The sequence below is a fragment of the Pleurodeles waltl genome, chromosome 9 (genome assembly GCF_031143425.1).
Source record: "Pleurodeles waltl isolate 20211129_DDA chromosome 9, aPleWal1.hap1.20221129, whole genome shotgun sequence".
Lineage (NCBI taxonomy): Eukaryota > Metazoa > Chordata > Amphibia > Caudata > Salamandridae > Pleurodeles > Pleurodeles waltl.
The window spans coordinates 95,105,545-95,125,127 of NC_090448.1; the positions used below are offsets into that span (position 1 = coordinate 95,105,545).

Sequence of the window (19,583 nt, forward strand, 5' to 3'; positions counted from 1 at the left end):
TTTTTATGCCGTTCCAGTTTGGACTGGGGTGGCATGGTGAGCAAAAGAAGATGGATTAAACCCAGATCTGTGACTGGGGGTGAGTGTTTGACAATGTTCAGCATTCCGTCCATCACTTGTTGTTTTTGCTTTGTCGCCCTAAGTGGGAAGGGTATGCCCAGACGTGGGTCCCGTGCTTCCCATGCCACTGGATTCAAGCTAGCCTGGCTGATGAGGGGTGAAACCCCGAAACCGGTCCCAGGATGCTTGTTTCCGGTCCAGTGAGGACCTGGCTTGGCAGTTCGGGCTGGACTGTTCCCATGAGGAACAGGGTCAAGACTGATTTGCATATGGCTGGGTCCAAACTGGGGTGGCATGGTGAGCAAAAGAACGATGGATTAAACCCAGATCTGTGACTGGGGGTGAGTGTTTGACAATGTTCAGCATTCCGTCCATCACTTGTTGTTTTTGCACAGATTCTACAAACACCAGAACAATTTCATATCGGCCTTTGATATGATACGTACTACATTTCAATTCTGCTGCGGCCACGATGAGCAATTTGCTGTTTGGGATGTGTGAAATGTGTTGTGTATGGAGGACTAGAACACCAAGGCTTTGGCAGACATACTTCCAAGGGAGGAGGTCTGCTTCCTGTAATCAGCGAGCAGTCTTGGTTTCAGCGTGAACACTACTTTTTGAAGCAGCTTTTACAGTAGCCGTAGAACTGAGCACTCCAGCCCAGTGAGCATTAAACCACCACGGGCTCTGAAAGTGAAAGAACACTGCAAACATCGTGGATTCCTATTGAGAAAGCTCAGATCTTAAAAAAAACCAGAGTGAACACCCCTAGAAAAGGATATTTATTTATTTATTTTCTGAAGCAGAAGAATGATATTTTGGAAAATTTAAACATAAAATATCGACATCCTTAAACCATGGAAACACTGAAATGTAAGAATGCAACTGCCCACTTGTGATGCATGGATCCTTAAGTCCTGCAGATAAATAATGATCAAATAAGTTGATGCAGTTGTATTTTGAAGACTATAATACATCCTAAAGGGGAGGGGGGGGCGCACTGATTCTGACACTGTTCTTTTCTGTGCATCTGCACTCGCTCATTTAATTGAATACCTGCAAAATGCAAGACTCGGTCTTCGGACTCCACCTGATTTCTCCTTCCTGCCTTGGGATCCCACAGTCTGGCCACAGACCTTCTGAGACAGTGCTGCTGTGTGTCACATGATTTTGGCTCCCTTCACACGGTCAGCCAGTGAGAAGCCAAAAATCACACAGTGGCAGGCAAGGCAAGCTGGAACCCACTGCATATAATGGATTTCCAGCTCATCTCTTGTGGCTGTAAGCAACCAATGAATTTCCAGCTCGTCCTTTGTGCCTGTCAGCTGCCGAGGTCCATTAAGAGGTGTGAAAACACCCCAGGACTTCAGCTACAGCCTCAGCGACCCTTTGTTATTTCTGGAGGTGGGCAGGGGGTGGTGGGCTTAGTGGAGAGCAGAGTGCCTCTTAAGTAGCTATTAGCAGGAGGTCCCTCCTCACATGGTGAAATTTAATTGCAGGTTGGCAGGTCTATGACTATAATTCATAACTCACAATATACCTTCTGACCTGAATTAAATGGGTACATTAGTGTTAGGGGCGGGCAGTCTGGGTTCAGATTTCTAGGAGCAGTTAATCATTCCTCAAAAAACAGAGAAAGCTATTTGCAGTTCCTTAGTCATGCAACCAATGACCAGGTGGGTTCTGGAATGTGTTCTACCCATTCAGGGTCCCAGTTTGATTCCCACAGATCACCGCTCCAGCAGTGGGATGAATCTACCTAATGAATAGATGCTCCAACCTCAGGTGTTGTTCTCTCTTGAGCCAAAATGTTCACGAACTTTGAAGTATGAATAAAGTGGAGGAGACACAATGTTGGCCTTTTTGTCCATAACTTGGGGGAGGCAGTTTTCCATTTGGCAAACCTTGGCTCTTGACCCTTCACATAAACCTCATTATTCTGATTGGTATTCAGGCCACACCTGGGCCAGAGTCTTCCTCACATGACCCGTGGTACAGATCAGCTTCATATGGTAGGGAACCACTGCAGGATTTGGCCCCACAGTGACAGGGCTTTTGTGGAACTCTGACTTTCGCGGACTCCTCTTGCCCCTTTACTGAACCAGTGAAATTCTGGAACCTTCCAGAATAGTCATAACAGAGCTCCTCCCCTGCTTGAATGTCCTGTGCTGCAAAGAGGGCTAGTTTGGGCACCATGGAGTCAACCCTAACTGGCACCATGACCAGGTTGGGACTGCAAGAGTGGTTGAGGAATCTCCCAATGTTCCCTGTATTTGCTGGGTCGATGAACGTCTCCATAACCTGTCCACTGTGCAGGTGCTCCCGCACAGCAATGAGGTAGTTGGAGTCCGAGGGTTGCTGCTGGCTTATCCTCCTTCTAGCCTCATGGAGGCCCAGGACTTCCCCAGCATACTCGCATACGAACTGTCCTTTTCTTATACGCGCCAAGGAGCGCACACCCAAACCCTTCCTCTCAGTCCGGAACAGCAGGAGATGTGTCTGCAGACCCCATTGGACAACACGATTGGGGCACAACTCACCGCAAGTGCACATAACATTGCATTCAAATATAGGTCTGGAGGTGACCCCTGTTGCTTCATCCACTTTCAGGAAGCGGTGTTCGTAATTGTCACCATGGTGAAGGCACTGGCAGGTAAACCCTGAACAGGGCGTGGTCTGGCAGCGGCACCCTGGAAACATTACTTCGGTGGGGTCGAGGCCAGCTCCGGGTCCAACCACATTCTCTGGTGTGTACTGTAAAGGAAGCACAGACAGAAATATAGGAAACTGTACACAAGATGAAATAACTAGTTTATTTAAAAATACAAAATTTGGCTGCATCATTATATTTTAATCTATTTTAACAATAAAATAGCCAATTAAAAAACAATATCCGAGAAAAAAAAGAAAATCAACTTATCACAGGGATCTGAGCATAACACCTAGTTATGCTGAGCCGCTAGCTAAAAATATGGGTGCTAATTTGCGAGTACCATGCTTGCTCTTTCTGGCTTTCACAAAGATTCTACTGGCTAAGCATCACTAATTTATTGAAGTCTACCCCGCACATTCAGATTTTCTACTGGAACAAAATCCACCAGCGTACGCTTACTTCCAGGATGTAAAACTGTTGTTTTCTTCAACTGGAAAATAATTTGCTGAGAGTAGAAACCTTTTCAACTATTCCCTCTTAAAATATGGGGTGTTTGGGCGATCTACCCGCTCAGTTTACAAACTTAAATTAGCCTTTTGTAGCACGCACTCTAGACGCGTCAACTGTGAGTAGAACACGATTGTGAAGGTTAGGAGCCACAAACACTGTTTGTGGGTGCACCCTACTCTCTCAATGGCCACCACCCTCGTTCTCCTGCCCATAAACATAATCATGAAAAAGTTCCAAATTATCTGGAAATTACCTCCATTGAACTCAACAAATTGCGACTCAGGAGTTTTTAATTGTAGCCTAAAATCCAACCTTTTTGAACATGTAATATGGAGTTAAGTACACACAGGTTTTTTTTACCGTGGTACATAGTGACCTATTGAGAAAAAAATAAACGTATTGTGCAAAGGACGCCTGAGTCAGTGAGAGCAGAGATGCAATCACAAAGAATGGTTCCGCTTATAAAAGGTTCAGCCCTGATTAACTGGAATGAACAAGCCACAAATCAAATTTACCAGCACAAAACATCATAAATGTCCAACATGAATAAACAGAGCAAAAATAGTGAAAAGGTACTCAAGAAAAGAAAATTGTTACACCCGCAACCCCCCCCCCCAAAAAAAAATCTAGCTTTTATATCATTGACCTTTTTCGATGCAGTTGTGGTAGGGTCCTATAAAGGTCTGTGTTACTGTTCCATTGTCCTTCCTCGCATTCTGACCTGATGTTTTTAAGGTGACTTCATTAAGGGTGTGTGCACTCGTTGAAAGACTTTTTAAATCAATGACTTCAGTGATAATGCAATATCTAAGCAACCAAATATTATTCTAAACACGTACAGTATTTTTATTCATTTAAACCTGTGCAGTGCTCTTTATTCAGTTTTATATTTTAGATAACAACAATGTTGAACTATATTGAGTGGGGCGTCTGAGCTCGCATCACGGTGGTGCTTGCACAATAAACTCTCCCTCTACGGACCACACATGCTGTGGAACCAAAGGATTAGATGCAGAGGCTTCTGCGTGCACTTAACAGTGACGGTGAGAAGCAGGGGTGAAAATGAACCTTCCAAGAGTGAGTTTAAGAGGCAGGATGTGTATGGAGGTGGAAGAAAGACGAAGTGGAGTCTTGGATTTAACAACACTGGCATTCACCGTTCCATGTGGGTTCCTAAGAAAAATGTCGGACCCCTGCGCCATCTTTTTTTTTATTTTTTTTTTTAAACAAATTAAATGCTAGTGCATCAAAACCAAGTAGCTTTGGTATCTGGAAACTCTGGTGGGATACAGTGTATATACACATGTACACAAGCGGAAGCGTTGAAGAAAGGCATCTTGCATCCTCAGGAAGAGCTAAGGTTTTATTGAAAGGACCCCAGGCACAGTGTCCCTTCAGCTGTCACTAGTGGAACCTTGCACCCACCGCCGACTCAAGTGGAACAGAACGCCTACCACCGGTGCTTAATTTGTAATTAAAATGTGCCGGTGCCCAAAGCCCTCCTCTCAAACACGCTACTGCTGCAATTAAAAGTGCGAACATGGAATATTGAGGCAACGTAATCCTGAAGCCATCTCCAGCCTCTTCAATCCACTTAAAGCCACTCTCTGCCCCTTCAGCTCACTCTTGCAGCTTTCTCCCTTTGTGACGCTTTTTCGTGTTTCTCTTCCTCCGTCTTTCCCATGTGTCCTTTGCTCGAAGTAAACGCTTGAGGCAGAAAAATAAGTGCCGGTGCGGAAACAACAAACAAATTAAGCACTGCCTACTACGAGGAGGTCATGACTAAGGTTTCAAGACACTACACCCGGCACTGGGCAGTGTCATCAACAAGTTTATAAGAAAAAAAAACTTTAGGCCCCTGCACATTTTTGTGCAAGACACACATTAAGTACTGAAACCTGTAGCCCACCACTCCTGGAACAGGAGTGGTGTGGTACCTTTATGCCCTTTTGAAAACACCCCTGTGCTTGACTTCTAGTCATACTGCCAACGTCACAGCACGGAGCTCTGCTGGAAACTTGCCAGTCCAGGCAGAAGCAGGAGGGGGGCACAAGCAAACACATATAGGCCCACATTTATACTTTTTTAGCGCCGCATTTGCGCCGCTTTTTGACACAAAAGTGGCGCAAACTTACAAAATACAATTGTATTTTGTAAGTTTGCGCCGCTTTTGCGTCAAAAAATGACGCAAATGCGACACAAAAAATGTATAAATATGGGCCATAGACTCCTTAAGAAGTTAACAGAAAAGCGTGCCACTCTCGGAAGGGTGTCACGAGCACAGTGTAATTCGTCTGAGCTGGGATGATCTCGCACGAAGGAACCAATAGATCTGCCTGTCCCATTTGTGCGATGCAAAGAGCCGAAGCAAACCAGTCTGCACTTGCGCTCTTCTCAAAGCCGTGGTTTCGTCATTCCCCACTTCCCCATTTCCTTCAAGCCTAGGCCTGGAGGGAGCTTTCTGGCGAATGTCTCCAGTGATAAGAACTTGTGTCAAAAATTGTTCAGCAGCTTTGTTCCTGTGCCTTCATCACTGACCCGAGTGCCGTCGATAAAAGTGTACCAGGCCCCTCTTCCACATAGCGACGTTGGCACAGCTGTCTACAAGGATTATAAATAGGACCTAGTACCAGGGGGCCCTGGACATTTCCGAATTTTGGGAAAACCATAACATTCCATCTTTCCAAATTAGGAAGCGTTCGTGTGTTATTCATTTCTTTCCAGCCTGGGAGCAAATCTGATCTGATGTTTTGCGAGATAAGCGTTGATTCTCGGGAGTTGGTACTTTTCCTTTTTTATTATTTTTTTTTTTTTTTTTCTTCTTTGGGTTTCAAACAAAAAATAGAAGCGCTGCAAAATAACGAGAGTTGCCCATCAGATAATGTTGTGTGGGTGGAGGGGGGGCTGACGCAGAACCGGAGCCACCTCTAGGCGCTGTTTATACCCTGCCACTTTATTTGGCCAGGCTTGGCACACTAATTGTTGCTTGCTAATGCCAGGGCATGTGCCCTGCCATGTGCAATATTAAGGCCCATATTTATACTTTTTTAGCGCCACATTTGCACCGCTTTTTAACGCAAAAGCAGCGCAAACGTACAAAATACAATGTATTTTGTAAGTTTGCGCCGCTTTTGCGTTAAAAAGCGGCACAAATGTGGCGCTGAAAAAGTATAAATATGGGCCTAAGGGCCATACGTACGAACACATTTTCCCATAGACACAGAATGGGTAAAACCCTTTGCTACATCTGGCCCCAAGTGAGGTGTTTGGTGAATTTTGTAAGGAAGCTAGACTCTAATAACACGCATACAAACAGCAAAATTCAGTTAACTGGTTTGGAGGACCACACAATATACTGTATTCATTACACCAGAGGCCAAAACTGCACCGTAATCTAGTGTCAAACAGGAATCTATATACAGACAATTAAGAGGTCATTGGCCTTCTAGTAAAAAAACAATTAATTGGAATGTCATTAAATAGGTAGGGAAATATAACCAAGAGATGGTGGCTATTCAGAACACATGGAATGAGATCACGGAGCAATTTATGTGCAGAGCAGACTTGTCCTGAAGAGGCCAGTTGAACAATTCCACAGCTGCAAGGCGGCAACACGGGAAGGAGGGAATCCTAAGTAATGAGAGGGATGTATAAAAGTCTAGATTACATACGGGAAATAAATTGGAGAAATAAGATTTCATAGTAGTGTCTTCATGTCCAAGGTATCGTTCTTCTCATATTTCAAGAATGTTACGAAACCCTCGATAACAATTGAACAACCATCAAATATGCTAAAGGTTTAATGTTATCTGGCTGTACGGATGAATTGTAGTATTGTATAATCATTTGTAATAAAGAATATTTAAATGGAAAAAAAATACCTTTGTGGGATAGATATATATATATATATATATATATATATATATATATCGGACACCCTCCCCTTGCATTTGATGTAAATATCTTCATTTCCCAGGTAGGCAGCAGAGGTCCCATGTACTTAAATCAGGGCATGAGCCACTTGCTTCCATCAGCACTGCACACCCGGTGGTACTGAATGAACACACTTCAGGCAGTGGGGCTGTCATACCCCCTGAATTTATGAATGCTCTCCCGGTTGGCCGGGGACAGTGACTGTTTCCAGTTACCCATCGGCTCAGCAGCACTCAAGACACAAGGGGACCTACTGACAGACAATGACACCGGATTGCTCTTTAACCATCTGATGCAGAGAAACCTTTACATTTCAAACTGCTTCTCGCCTTTTCTGCCCAGAGTAACCTTATTAGCTTGTCATCAGCTACTTGGAGGCTCTCAGACACAATATCCTAGAATATTTTTCTTATTATGCAAATTATGCTGCAGTGAAACTGCCTGATTTCCTTTTCAACAACCCCTTTTAATGTTCAAAAGGAATTGAAAGATACAGAGCAGACAGCAGCACAAAACATCCCATATTGTATTTTTAGGGTCGAGCCTGGGACAGCATGTTGTATTTTTAAGGGTCGAGCCTACCAGAGCATGTGTTAGTGCATGTGTCTCGCTTGCAATACACTTTTATTAACAAAAAAAAGGACTTGGAGCCTGCCTATTGCTTGCCAGGCACTCTTCTTTCAAGCCTCGTAATTTGTCACTGCAAGCCTGGCATCATTTCCGTTCTTCCCTGTTGAGCAGGGATCAAGCACTGCTTGATTCAACTTAATCAGTGCTCATCTGCTGCTCCTGACTTGATTGAGGTACTATTTTGCTCTTTTCAACTTCTAGTGCCCTGCAAAAGAAAGGCATGTGACTCACAAAAACGTGCCCAGCAGGACAAACAGAATTGCAAAGTTTTATTTTCTACAGTTAACTTTCTTTTGTTTTGCCAAGTCTTCTTTTCTCACTCTTGAGATCATGTTTTGTTTTGGCTCTTGGGCACTGTTCTCAACTGAGGACAATTACCTTGTTGTAAATATTGCAAATATTTATTTGTTATGTGTAATTTCTGAAATTATGTTTCAACACATACACCCCAAGCCACCCCACTCCAATCAACACCAATCTACCCAACCTCACTCCACCCACATCAATCCACTACACTCAATCCAAATCACCCTACATCAATCTAATACACCCTTCTCCAATCCAAACCACTCACCTCAATCCACTCCCATTCCCCAAACCCACACCACTCCCCAATATGCACCACTCCAATCCAAAACAATGTGCCCCACTCAAATTCAAACCAATCTGCCCCACTCAAATTCAAACCTATCTGCCCCACTCAAATTCAAACCTATCTGCCCCACTCAAATTCAAACCTATCTGCCCCACTCAAATTCAAACCTATCTGCCCCACTCAAATTCAAACCTATCTGCCCCACTCAAATTCAAACCTATCTGCCCCACTCCAATCCAAAATGATCTGCTCCATTCCAATCTATCCGACTCAAATCCAAAACAATCTGCTGCACTCTAAAACAATCAGCCCCACTCCAATCCAAAGCAATGTTTTTCTTTCCAATCGAAAACAATTTACACCACTCTAATGTGCCCCCTCGAATCCAAAACTATCCACCCCACTCCAATCAACCCACTCAAATTAATTCCATCACACTGCAATCCCATCCACTGCACCCAATCCATCCCACTCCAGTACAATCCACCCACCCACCAAAATCTATTTTATCCACCTTAATCCATCCCACTCCAGTTTAGCCGACCCCATCCCAATCTAATCCAATCCAATCCAATCCAATCCAATCCACCCCTCTCCAGTACACTCAAATTCAGTCCACTTAAACCCAGTCCACTGCACTCCAATCCAATACCCATCCCATTTCAATCCACCCCACTCTAATCCAACCCACCCAACTATAATCCACCCCAGTTCAGTCGCCCCACCCCAATTTACCCCTCTCCACTCCATCCCACTCCAATTGACCCCACCCCAGTTCTATCACTTCAATCCCATCCAATCCCATCCAATCCCATCCCATCCCATCCCATCCCCTCAAGTCCACCGCAATCCACCTCACCCCATTTCTGCCCACCCATTTGAATCCAATCCACCCCATCCATCCATCCCACCCACTCCAATCCACCCCACCCCACTCTATCCATCCCACCCTACTCTACTTCAATCCAATCCAATCCACCCCACCCCACCCCACCAAACTACTTCAATCCACTCCAGCCCCCTCCAGTTTACAACACTGTGCCATTGAACCAATGAACTCTCCTCCCCTCTACTCAACCCTAGGACACTCTACTCCCCCTGCTCAACTCTATGACATTGTACACTAACAAAACCACTCTACGTCACTGCATGCCACCAACTTTTAGCCATGCTGAACAGCAACCACACTGGTGTACAACATGACAAAAACACATCGCCAAAGCCAATAGCTCTGATATAGGCGAGAACTATTGGCTTTGGCAATGCCTTTTTTTTTTAAAGCGGGGGGCGGTGTACGGGAATGCACTAAAAACAAACCTTCATTGTATCTGCACTTACCACCTATCCCACCTTAGCAAAGCAATTCCAAGTGTATTTGCCAAATGTGAATACATATATTTTTTTAATGTTCTTGAAATCCATACTGTAATACTGGAAGTCGCCTTTCGCTATTACGATATTGAAATGTATTAGTTTTGACATGGCAATCTGGGTTTTAATTCCTGTTTCAGTACGTGACTTACAAATGTAACTTTAGGCAAATAGCTGTTATCTCTTAGTGCCTTAAACTGAAAATATCTGCAATGTAAACATGCATTTGAAATGCAGTGGGTCTTGCAATTGCTTGAGTTAGAGCTATTCGCGTTGTAAATACCTAACCAAACTTTTCTTGCCACATAATCTGAAAATGAGAAGTAAAACAGTTTCACATAAGCGAGCCGACAGCCACCATGAGCGTGAAGGAGACACACAAAAAGAAACAGAAGTTCGCTCGCAGTCAAACGTATCTGCAAAAGTGCAATTATCCATGTAACTGGTAAAACTGCAATTATTCAAGTAACAGGGTCAATGTCATGCAAAGCATTTGACTACTGTGCTGTGTAGGAAATAAAAAGAAAAAGTAGTCCAGACGCCAGGTGGAAGACACAAAGCCACGTATGTTTTCTGTCATTTACTGGTGCTCTTGAGGAGGGCTAAACACTGGAAAAGGCAAATGAAATCAAGCGAATTTTAAAAGGCGAGCCCAGGAACCAACCAACCAAACTGATGGGCATGACATGGGTGTGGTTAAAAGCCCACAGAGAGATTACAACAGAGGCCAGAGCGCTGGCCCGCTCGACCCTAAAAAGTGATATGAAAATACGAACTCCTTGTTATCCTAGCTTCAAATTTCCCACTAACGCAACGCTTTCATCACACTGCAGTTTTTGTAATCCTGTGTAAATCTGAACCCATGCACAGTGCTGTTGAAATAACCCTGTCGACGTAGAAGCGTTCTCTACACCCCCTCCACTACTCCTTTAAGTTAGGCTCACACTATAAAAAATAGCGAAAATGAGAAAAGTACCAAGACACCACTCTCCCTCTCTGCGCACAGCACGTGCATTAACCTACCAAGCAGTCTCCCTGGCGTTAGAATGCGTGGCTTGCAGATTGTACACAGTTCACTGCAGAAGGGCCTCCAGAGCTCTCTCACTGGGACTGAAGCCTGAAATATGCAGGTATTTCGGATTCCGCTGAACATGCTAAACTCGTCAATCTTTTTTTCTATTCTACACTCGGAGATAATCCTTGAATTGATTTGAAGGGTTTAAAGAACTTGGCCCATTTTTCAGACTATTGTGCTCCCTCCCACCGGTACAACTAATACAGACCCCCCCCGCCCCCCCCACTTCCACTCATTGCACCATCTTTTACGATTGGATGCTGCACCACCATGATTGTCTGGAAGTCTGGCTCACTCCTTAACATCAATGACAAAACTCACACCTTAATCCATCCCACTGAATGGAGTCCGGTGCTGTGGATTACACCTGTTTTATTATCATTTATGAGATGAATGGAGTTTCTGAAGTGCTCCTTGTTTAATGGGATTTCCTTTAAGAGACCCCATTTAATGTGCAGCTCTCCAGCTATTGGCTTAAGGACAGTAATGACTGTACAGATCCACATTCTACTACTACAGTCTGATCCTTGTCTTCCTGTTTCTCTCCTTTCAATTAAGAACATTTTACCTTCAGTGAGGGGAATGTTCCAATGGCATCGCAACTCTTCTGCCTCCAGCTTTACTCTTCTTTAAATGCCGTCACCCTCATTATAGGCCCATGCCTGCAGCCCAGGCCTCTAACTTGGGTTTGCAGCCTTCATCAACCGTTATAGCCCTCGGCAGCGGGTTATAATGTCCACCTGCATTGTAGGTTTGATGGCAGGCACTGCAAGGAGCTAGCAATGGTTTACTTGCCTGTCTTGGGTGAGATAAGGGACATGGGCGCTAACAGCCTTGTTGCACAGGCTTTCCACTCACTATGCACCATCACATGTTGCTCCAGCCAGTTAGCAGAGGTTAATACCATCTGGAAAGGGCATTAACACCAGTTAATGTCCAGAAAGCAATAGCAAGAAAATGTCCTAATTTTTTTGCTGGACCAAAGAAGAAAGTACTTTAATTATCGCCATTTGCAATTAGGAGTCTAAATATCCTGATTGAGTTTCTGACCAGTGGCTCTCTCAGGTGAGCACCATCTTTGAGTGTCCCTCACTAGGACAGTTCTGTACAATTATGGTTGATGCAGGGAGCTCTGTGCACACAGGTAGTGGGTTTTTAAGGGAACGTTCGGTGTAATGGAAGATGCCACCTTTCCAGTCGAAAATGTCCAACTACTATTACTGATTCAATGATGTATCCAAGATCCAGATACTTCTATTATTAAATAACGACTTAGTCTTTTGTGTCCCCTCACTTGCCAGCTTTTGTAGGAGGCTGGAGTGCATCAAAGGTGTTCTCCCTGTATTTCTAGGAATTCATATTCCTCTGCAATTTGAATATCCTCACACGTTGCTGCTGTGACTCTCGCCTCCTTAACCCACATGCCTTAGGTGAAATTGAGCTCATTATATTAGACATGGTACTCTGCTTAAAATAAGTTTAATTTTAAATTGACAGTACTTTGGCAGAAGTTTCAGGAGGCCAATCATTGGTGCATGTTTTGAATGTATAGTTGTGTTGTTACACACAGTGTCTGCTAACAATAGCACAGTGAATATGCCTGCGGGGACCCCCGAGGGTTGCCAAGGAGGACATTTGTGCTCTTGAGCAAGTAGTGTTCATCAAACCATTATACCTAAAAAAACTGTGTGTAAGATGAAGACTCAAGACAAACTGTCCTTTGTGAAGCCCCTGACAATGGAAGACATGCGTGGGCGATCTTGCACATACACAGAAAAGAGTAGAAAGGATATGTATTTAAAGATAACACACCTCTTACTGCAATACTGTGGGCTTTCATGTCAGTGGAATGAACTCAGGGAGCAATTAATATGTTACTAAGTAATGATGTCACACATCTTCTTCCCTTATAACAGGAGACTTATGTATTGGGTGCACTGTTCATGTTTGCGCCATGCTGCACCTTTAAACAGTTGTGCCAGGTGCAAACATGAACAGTACATCCGATTACGATTACTGTGCTGCCCCCAGGCTAATTGTAAACTCGACGCTGCCTTAGGGCAGCGCATTCAGTGGCAGTCAGAGTGGCCGATTCAATCACTTTATCCATCCGCTCTGTGTTTCACTGTGTAGGTGGCACCTGCCTGCATTTTAGTTAGGGGACAGAGAGTTCCTTGCAGGAAGGTTCAGTGAGTGACTACACCCGCAGGCAGGGTGATGGCAGGGGATGTCCAGGGGACCCTCTTTGTCCCCTCCAGAAGGCTGCCCTGAGAGGGGTATACTGCCAGTGCGCCTCCTGACTGCTTCTTTGTATGTGTATCCACGTCCATAATATGGCGAAGAGGCACAGAGATTCTATCATTTGCATCTGGCCACACCCCCAAGCGAATGAGGAAGTGCCCTCTTGAGATAGCACTGGTGCTACATGTGCCCCAGCGCTATCAGTATTACAGAAGGGGCCGCACAAGCATCTGTGGCTCCTTCTGTATTACCAAAGTGCTCTGGAGCTCACAAGGCGGACACAGTAAGTGCCCTGGGTTGTGTTCCCAGGGCACTTAGAGTAACACAGTCCTAGTAGAGCACGTTTTAGACGTTAGCTGAGGCACTACTAACAGTTAAACCAAAGTAATTCTGGAACTCAGACACCTAAATGGCAGTCACGGTCGCCAAGTGAACACCCAGTTATATATTCACACTTATCTACCAAAGAAAGTGGCTATGGCACACAATTCTGAGGGGGGGGGAAAAATGTTGAAGAGGCTTAAACAGCAAAGTATTGGTTCATCTTGGCAAGATAAACCTGGGCTACAACGCGTAGGCGACTGTCTCTCAGATGCCTTTTCACAGTGAAGTAAATAAAGAACCTTTACTAGGGAAACAGTAATCATCTGTAGGTTCCACTTAGGCAAGGAGGATGCAAATGAGCACAATCTTCTTCTAGATCGCACCTCCCGATGGGTCATTTTAAGAGTCACAGAGCTACGGAGCACTGTAAAGTGCTGCTCAGCTTTCAGGTCAATCATTGGCTGTTTGTTTGGGTTGCATCCCTTCTGGGACTGGGCCTGAGAGGCATAATGTGAAGCATGCTTGATGGCCAGCCATTCGCCCCATTTCGCTGCGAGTTGCTGGCCTTTAAGCATGCTTCACATTATGTGAATGCTACTTATTACAATTAACGCCTTTTAAGTGCTCTCAATTTCCAGATAATATTCTTTACCATGGTTAATGGGGCCTTTCACTGTGCTTCAGTTCTGGGGAATGTTCTTGATTAGGGTTACTGGGCCTTTGAGTGTGCTACATCTCTGCAGAATATTCTTTCTCATGGTTAACCGGCCTCAGAGTGCTCTACCCCTGGAGGATATTCTTTTACATGGTTAATGTGCTGCTCTCCCTTGTAGGCTACCCTATGAAATGAAGAACTGGTCTTTGATGTCTATTTCTGGAGGACTTTACTTATTTCATTGTCTAGGCCTTTGATTGTGCTTCATCTCTGCAGCATGTTCTAAGGATGCTCGATTCAAGGGGAGGGAGAATGCAGTGTTACATGTATGCAGTTTTCATTGCTAGACGTGCGTGAGCAAGCAATGGAAACCAATTTGCTTATCTTCTATTTCTTTATGATCTTGCTTCTGTTAATCAGTCTACTGCTTGACGTTTTGTATATAATCAATAAAAGATTATACAAACAAAAAAGCGCTGCTATTCTGCAGCACATGCTGTGTGATTGTTAATGGGACTTGCAGGGTTTCCCCATTTCTGGAGGCAATAGCTTTTTAGAATTAATTGGAATCTGAATAACCTCGATTTGTGGAGGATGTTTTACAATAGTGTTAATTGGTTTTGGTATGTGCGCCATCACTAGAGTGGGTTCATTAGAAAGGGTAATAGGGCTAGCAGTGTCAATGCATGGTATTTCCAAGCACGTTTAGTCAGTGTTTGAGCACGCTCACTTTTCATGGCATTTCTTGGCATGCTTGTTCAGTATTTGAGTGAGCTCAATCTCTTTAAAGATGTGATCATGATGAGTAGCCTTCTCTGAGCTGCAAACATCTCCAGGAGAGGAGTGTCTTTGACACCAATTGGCTATAGTCCAGGACAGGACATGGGAAAGAGTCGGTGCTTCCGTCTCGATTATCAGTGATGGCACCTTAAGGGCTATGGACAAGTCTCATTAACTGGTCCAAGTTATGTCTAGCATTAAAGGCCCGAGTGGAAGGCAAGCACCTTTAACAAGGGAGTGGGACTTTAATGGCTGGTATAGCCCAGCTAAGCAGGAATATAAGTCTATTAGAACATTACACCACTAGAGGGCAGAATGTTCTAATAAATAAATCAAAGGCCTTATGGAGCCCCAGGAGATTGACATCCCCTCGGGTTCCATGAGGCCTTTATTCACAGCTGCTGCTGTGTGAAAACATTGGAATGTTGGAGCTCCGGGCTTCTACTAGCCGTTAGAAGCCCAGAGCATCCCACTGTCTTCAATGGAGTTCCCAACATTCCAATGTTCTAATACAAGGGTGTGGAATTCCTATAGCCTGACGCCCAGGACATATTGTTTGGGGTCAAGGACAACAAGTTTTCATGTTTATTTTGTCCTTAACCAAGTAGGCCCAAACCCCTGCAGCACAAACCCTTTGGCTGCCAGTTTACAGGGAAGAGAACTGTCTGCAATTGAGGTATTATTTGTGTCCCTATATGAATACTGTTCGAACTTGTATTTATGGTTCAATCAATTAAAACAACAAAAAAAAAAAGTTAATTAATGCAAAGCCTGTATTATTAGGGTGAATACTCAAATTAAACGTTGTAAGGTCACACTGCACTGCTGACAGTGGTTCAAGTTAAAAAAAAAAAAAAAAAAAAAAGAATACGTGTACACATGATTGAAAAGTTTAATAATATGAGGCTACGTATAATGCTCCCAGAATGATTTCTGATTAGATACTTTTAAGCTTCTGCAAACATTTGTAAGATTGATGTTTCTATGCTTTCAAAATAAAATGTTCAGAAAAAAATGAAAATAGGAAAAACGTAAAAAAATTACTGGGAAATTTTAGGCACTACTGTGTTGAAACATCATTTAGTCAAATGTGCTGATGCATGCTAGTATTTCCCCAAAGATATTCATAATGGAAAATCAGTGTAATCATTTTCAGCAAGATTATGGGAAACAAGAAAATAAACAAGTACTGGCAAAGCCCACCGCTCCAACACTGGTTGTCAGTCTTTTGGTTTTGCCACTGCATGTCTTGTTTTTGACATGGCTTTTGTACTGCTTCATTGTTGTGGGAGCTGCCAGGCCTTTACCACTGAAACAAACATTGGCAAAACGAAAAAAAAGTTTTGGGGTCTCAAAAAGAACACATTGTTACAGAAGTTCCTTGCACTGAACAAACTACTTTGTGTGCCAATATGCCCCTTGTAGAAGAGCGGAATGCTGTCACTCACAGTAAAGCCAGCCGATAGATGGCTAGAGAGAGAAACAGAATTTTAATAAAAACAAAATACCCTGGTTAACATCAGACCTAAATGGGGGCCTTATCCTTAAAGAAAGTCACAAAAGTGCACCCATGGCATATGACTTTGCATTAGTGGCTTTCATGAATTCATAAGCATTTACAGGAGGAGTCCAGGGAATCGTGCTCATAGGAAATATTTGTGAGCTGTGTTTTAGCACAAGCAAATATACATGTGTAGACTTGTTCATGTGAACATTTATTGAGGGTTTATAGTTTGCTTTCTCTCCAATTCGTCCCCAAGCCTGGAAGAACTTCTGGCCTTGTCAGGAGTAAATTTCCAACATTCCCAGGTATGGGAAAAGATTAGGGAAGAGCTTGTGAAAATCCTTAAAACATGCAAGTTAGTAGGTTTACAAACACTTAAAGGCATTCCAGCCCTGGAACTATTGCTTATTGCTTCCTCCAGCACCAGTATGTAGATCTGCAGAAAGATGGCAAATAAGAAAATTGCTATAGAGGGCTTGCATTTACTAGTATTCAAGCCCTACCATGGTATTCGCTCTGGCATAATCAGAGAGGCTGTTATTAGAGCTCTTACATAAAGAAATTGCTGCCATATTTGGTGCTACACTACATGGCATCAAAGGGATGAGTAGATTTTCTTACTGGACAAATAGATTTAAAGAGCAACCTGTCCCATGGACAAGCAGATATTTTATTGAATTCCACAACCATGGAAGTTCTAATGAGATATATTGATACATACGATCCATAAATGATAATTGTCCATAGCAAAGTAAATGGTTCATTTTCTCCATTTCCCCTCTCTTACTTTCTCCAGTTTCTTTTCTATCACTCCCCTCCTTGTCTCTTACCCTTGTCACTTTCCCACACCCACAATTATTTCTGTAATTGTGTTTTGATATGCAAGGAACACAGCCCTGAAACAGCAATGTTACCACACCAAATAAAATATGGAGTCAACCATCGAGTCACAGGAAGGGACTTCAATGTTCTATCACAAACCTCTCTTTAATGGGAATGTTGCAAGGCTGAGCTCAAGGCACAGGAAGAAACTATACTATAATGTTCTACATGCATATCATCTAAGGTAAGTTCTTGCCCCTGTGTGGGGGCCATGTACTTCTTACCTTAGGGTGTTAGTGGGGCTTCTGGTCCACTTCACAGTTTCACCTGCCTACACCTCTGCCACAGCGTTCATGGATGACACCTAGGCACAACAATGCCAGCATTTGTCATGCAGTAGCCCCTGGCTCTCAATAAGTCAGTGGAACCTAGGCAAGAGACTGCACAACTGGGTCTTCACTCTCCTCTGGCATTCTGACACATGTGGGGAGGAGCAACCTGTGCTGTTTCGGTGGTCATCCACAGAGGATGGAACCCAGTCATCTGCCAGGGTAGCTTCCTGCGCTAGTATAACATTTACTCACACTCTGGTCCAGGAGAGGATTACCTGCAGAGCAGCAAATATGTATCTTCTATATAAAGTGGAATTCTACAAATGTATGTAGAAATTATGAGTAAACAGATTTTATTCATAAATATCAGACAATGAAGACAAGAACTCAATAAAACAAAAGGAGTTTCGACCGAAAGTGATTGCCTCTTACAAGCAAGGGATTGCCTTTACGTTAGCCTTTTTTGGAGGCTGAATCATCAGAAAAATGTATTTGAGTTTGAAGAAATGTAATAGGAATATGCTACATAAAAAACTGACTCACCATAACGAATTCTCAGAAGACTGGAAAGTAAAACTGAGCTTAAAGGAGCACTTTTGGTGATTATGATTATTGGTAAGAACAAAATAGAAATTGAATAGATCTCAACCTATTTGCAATTGCCAAATTACCCAACATTGATTGATTTGGTATGATTTGGAAAAAAATTACTCGCAGCAGTAGAAAAAAAGAAACATACAGGGAGTGCAGAATTATTAGGCAAATGAGTATTTTGACCACATCATCCTCTTTATGCATGTTGTCTTACTCCAGGCTGTATAGGCTCGAAAGCCTACTACCAATTAAGCATATTAGGTGATGTGCATCTCTGTAATGAGAAGGGGTGTGGTCTAATGACATCAACACCCTATATCAGGTGTGCATAATTATTAGGCAACTTCCTTTCCTTTGGCAAAATGGGTCAAAAGAAGGACTTGACAGGCTCAGAAAAGTCAAAAATAGTGAGATATCTTGCAGAGGGATGCAGCACTCTTAAAATTGCAAAGCTTCTGAAGCGTGATCATCGAACAATCAAGCGTTTCATTCAAAATAGTCAACAGGGTCGCAAGAAGCGTGTGGAAAAACCAAGGCGCAAAATAACTGCCCATGAACTGAGAAAAGTCAAGCGTGCAGCTGCCACGATGCCACTTGCCACCAGTTTGGCCATATTTCAGAGCTGCAACATCACTGGAGTGCCCAAAAGCACAAGGTGTGCAATACTCAGAGACATGGCCAAGGTAAGAAAGGCTGAAAGACGACCACCACTGAACAAGACACACAAGCTGAAACATCAAGACTGGGCCAAGAAATATCTCAAGACTGATTTTTCTTAGGTTTTATGGACTGATGAAATGAGAGTGAGTCCTGATGGGCCAGATGGATGGGCCCGTGGCTGGATTGGTAAAGGGCAGAGAGCTCCAGTCCGACTCAGACGCCAGCAAGGTGGAGGTGGAGAACTGGTTTGGGCTGGTATCATCAAAGATGAGCTTGTGGGGCCTTTTCGGGTTGAGGATGGAGTCAAGCTCAACTCCCAGTCCTACTGCCAGTTCCTGGAAGACACCTTCTTCAAGCAGTGGTACAGGAAGAAGTCTGCATCCTTCAAGAAAAACATGATTTTCATGCAGGACAATGCTCCATCACACGCGTCCAAGTACTCCACAGCGTGGCTGGCAAGAAAGGGTATACAAGAAGGAAATCTAATGACATGGCCTCCTTGTTCACCTGATCTGAACCCCATTGAGAACCTGTGGTCCATCATCAAATGTGAGATTTACAAGGAGGGAAAACAGTACACCTCTCTGAACAGTGTCTGGGAGGCTGTGGTTGCTGCTGCACGCAATGTTGATGGTGAACAGATCAAAACACTGACAGAATCCATGGATGGCAGGCTTTTGAGTGTCCTTGCAAAGAAAGGTGGCTATATTGGTCACTGATTTGTTTTTGTTTTGTTTTTGAATGTCAGAAATGTATATTTGTGAATGTTGAGATGTTATATTGGTTTCACTGGTAATAATAAATAATTGAAATGGGTATATATTTGTTTTTTGTTAAGTTGCCT

At 43.5% G+C, this 19,583-nt stretch overlaps 1 protein-coding gene across 1 annotated transcript in view; it reads right to left on the bottom strand.

The window, feature by feature from the left end:
- Positions 1–832: 832 nt before the first annotated feature.
- Positions 833–19,583, bottom strand: part of LOC138258990 (histone-lysine N-methyltransferase SETMAR) — a 42,357-nt gene continuing 23,606 nt past the window's right edge. Inside the window, exon 2 of the mRNA XM_069206354.1 lies at positions 833–2,814. Within this exon, the coding sequence (XP_069062455.1) occupies positions 2,011–2,814 (804 nt within the window). The 3' untranslated portion in view covers positions 833–2,010. The remainder of the gene's footprint in view (positions 2,815–19,583) is intronic.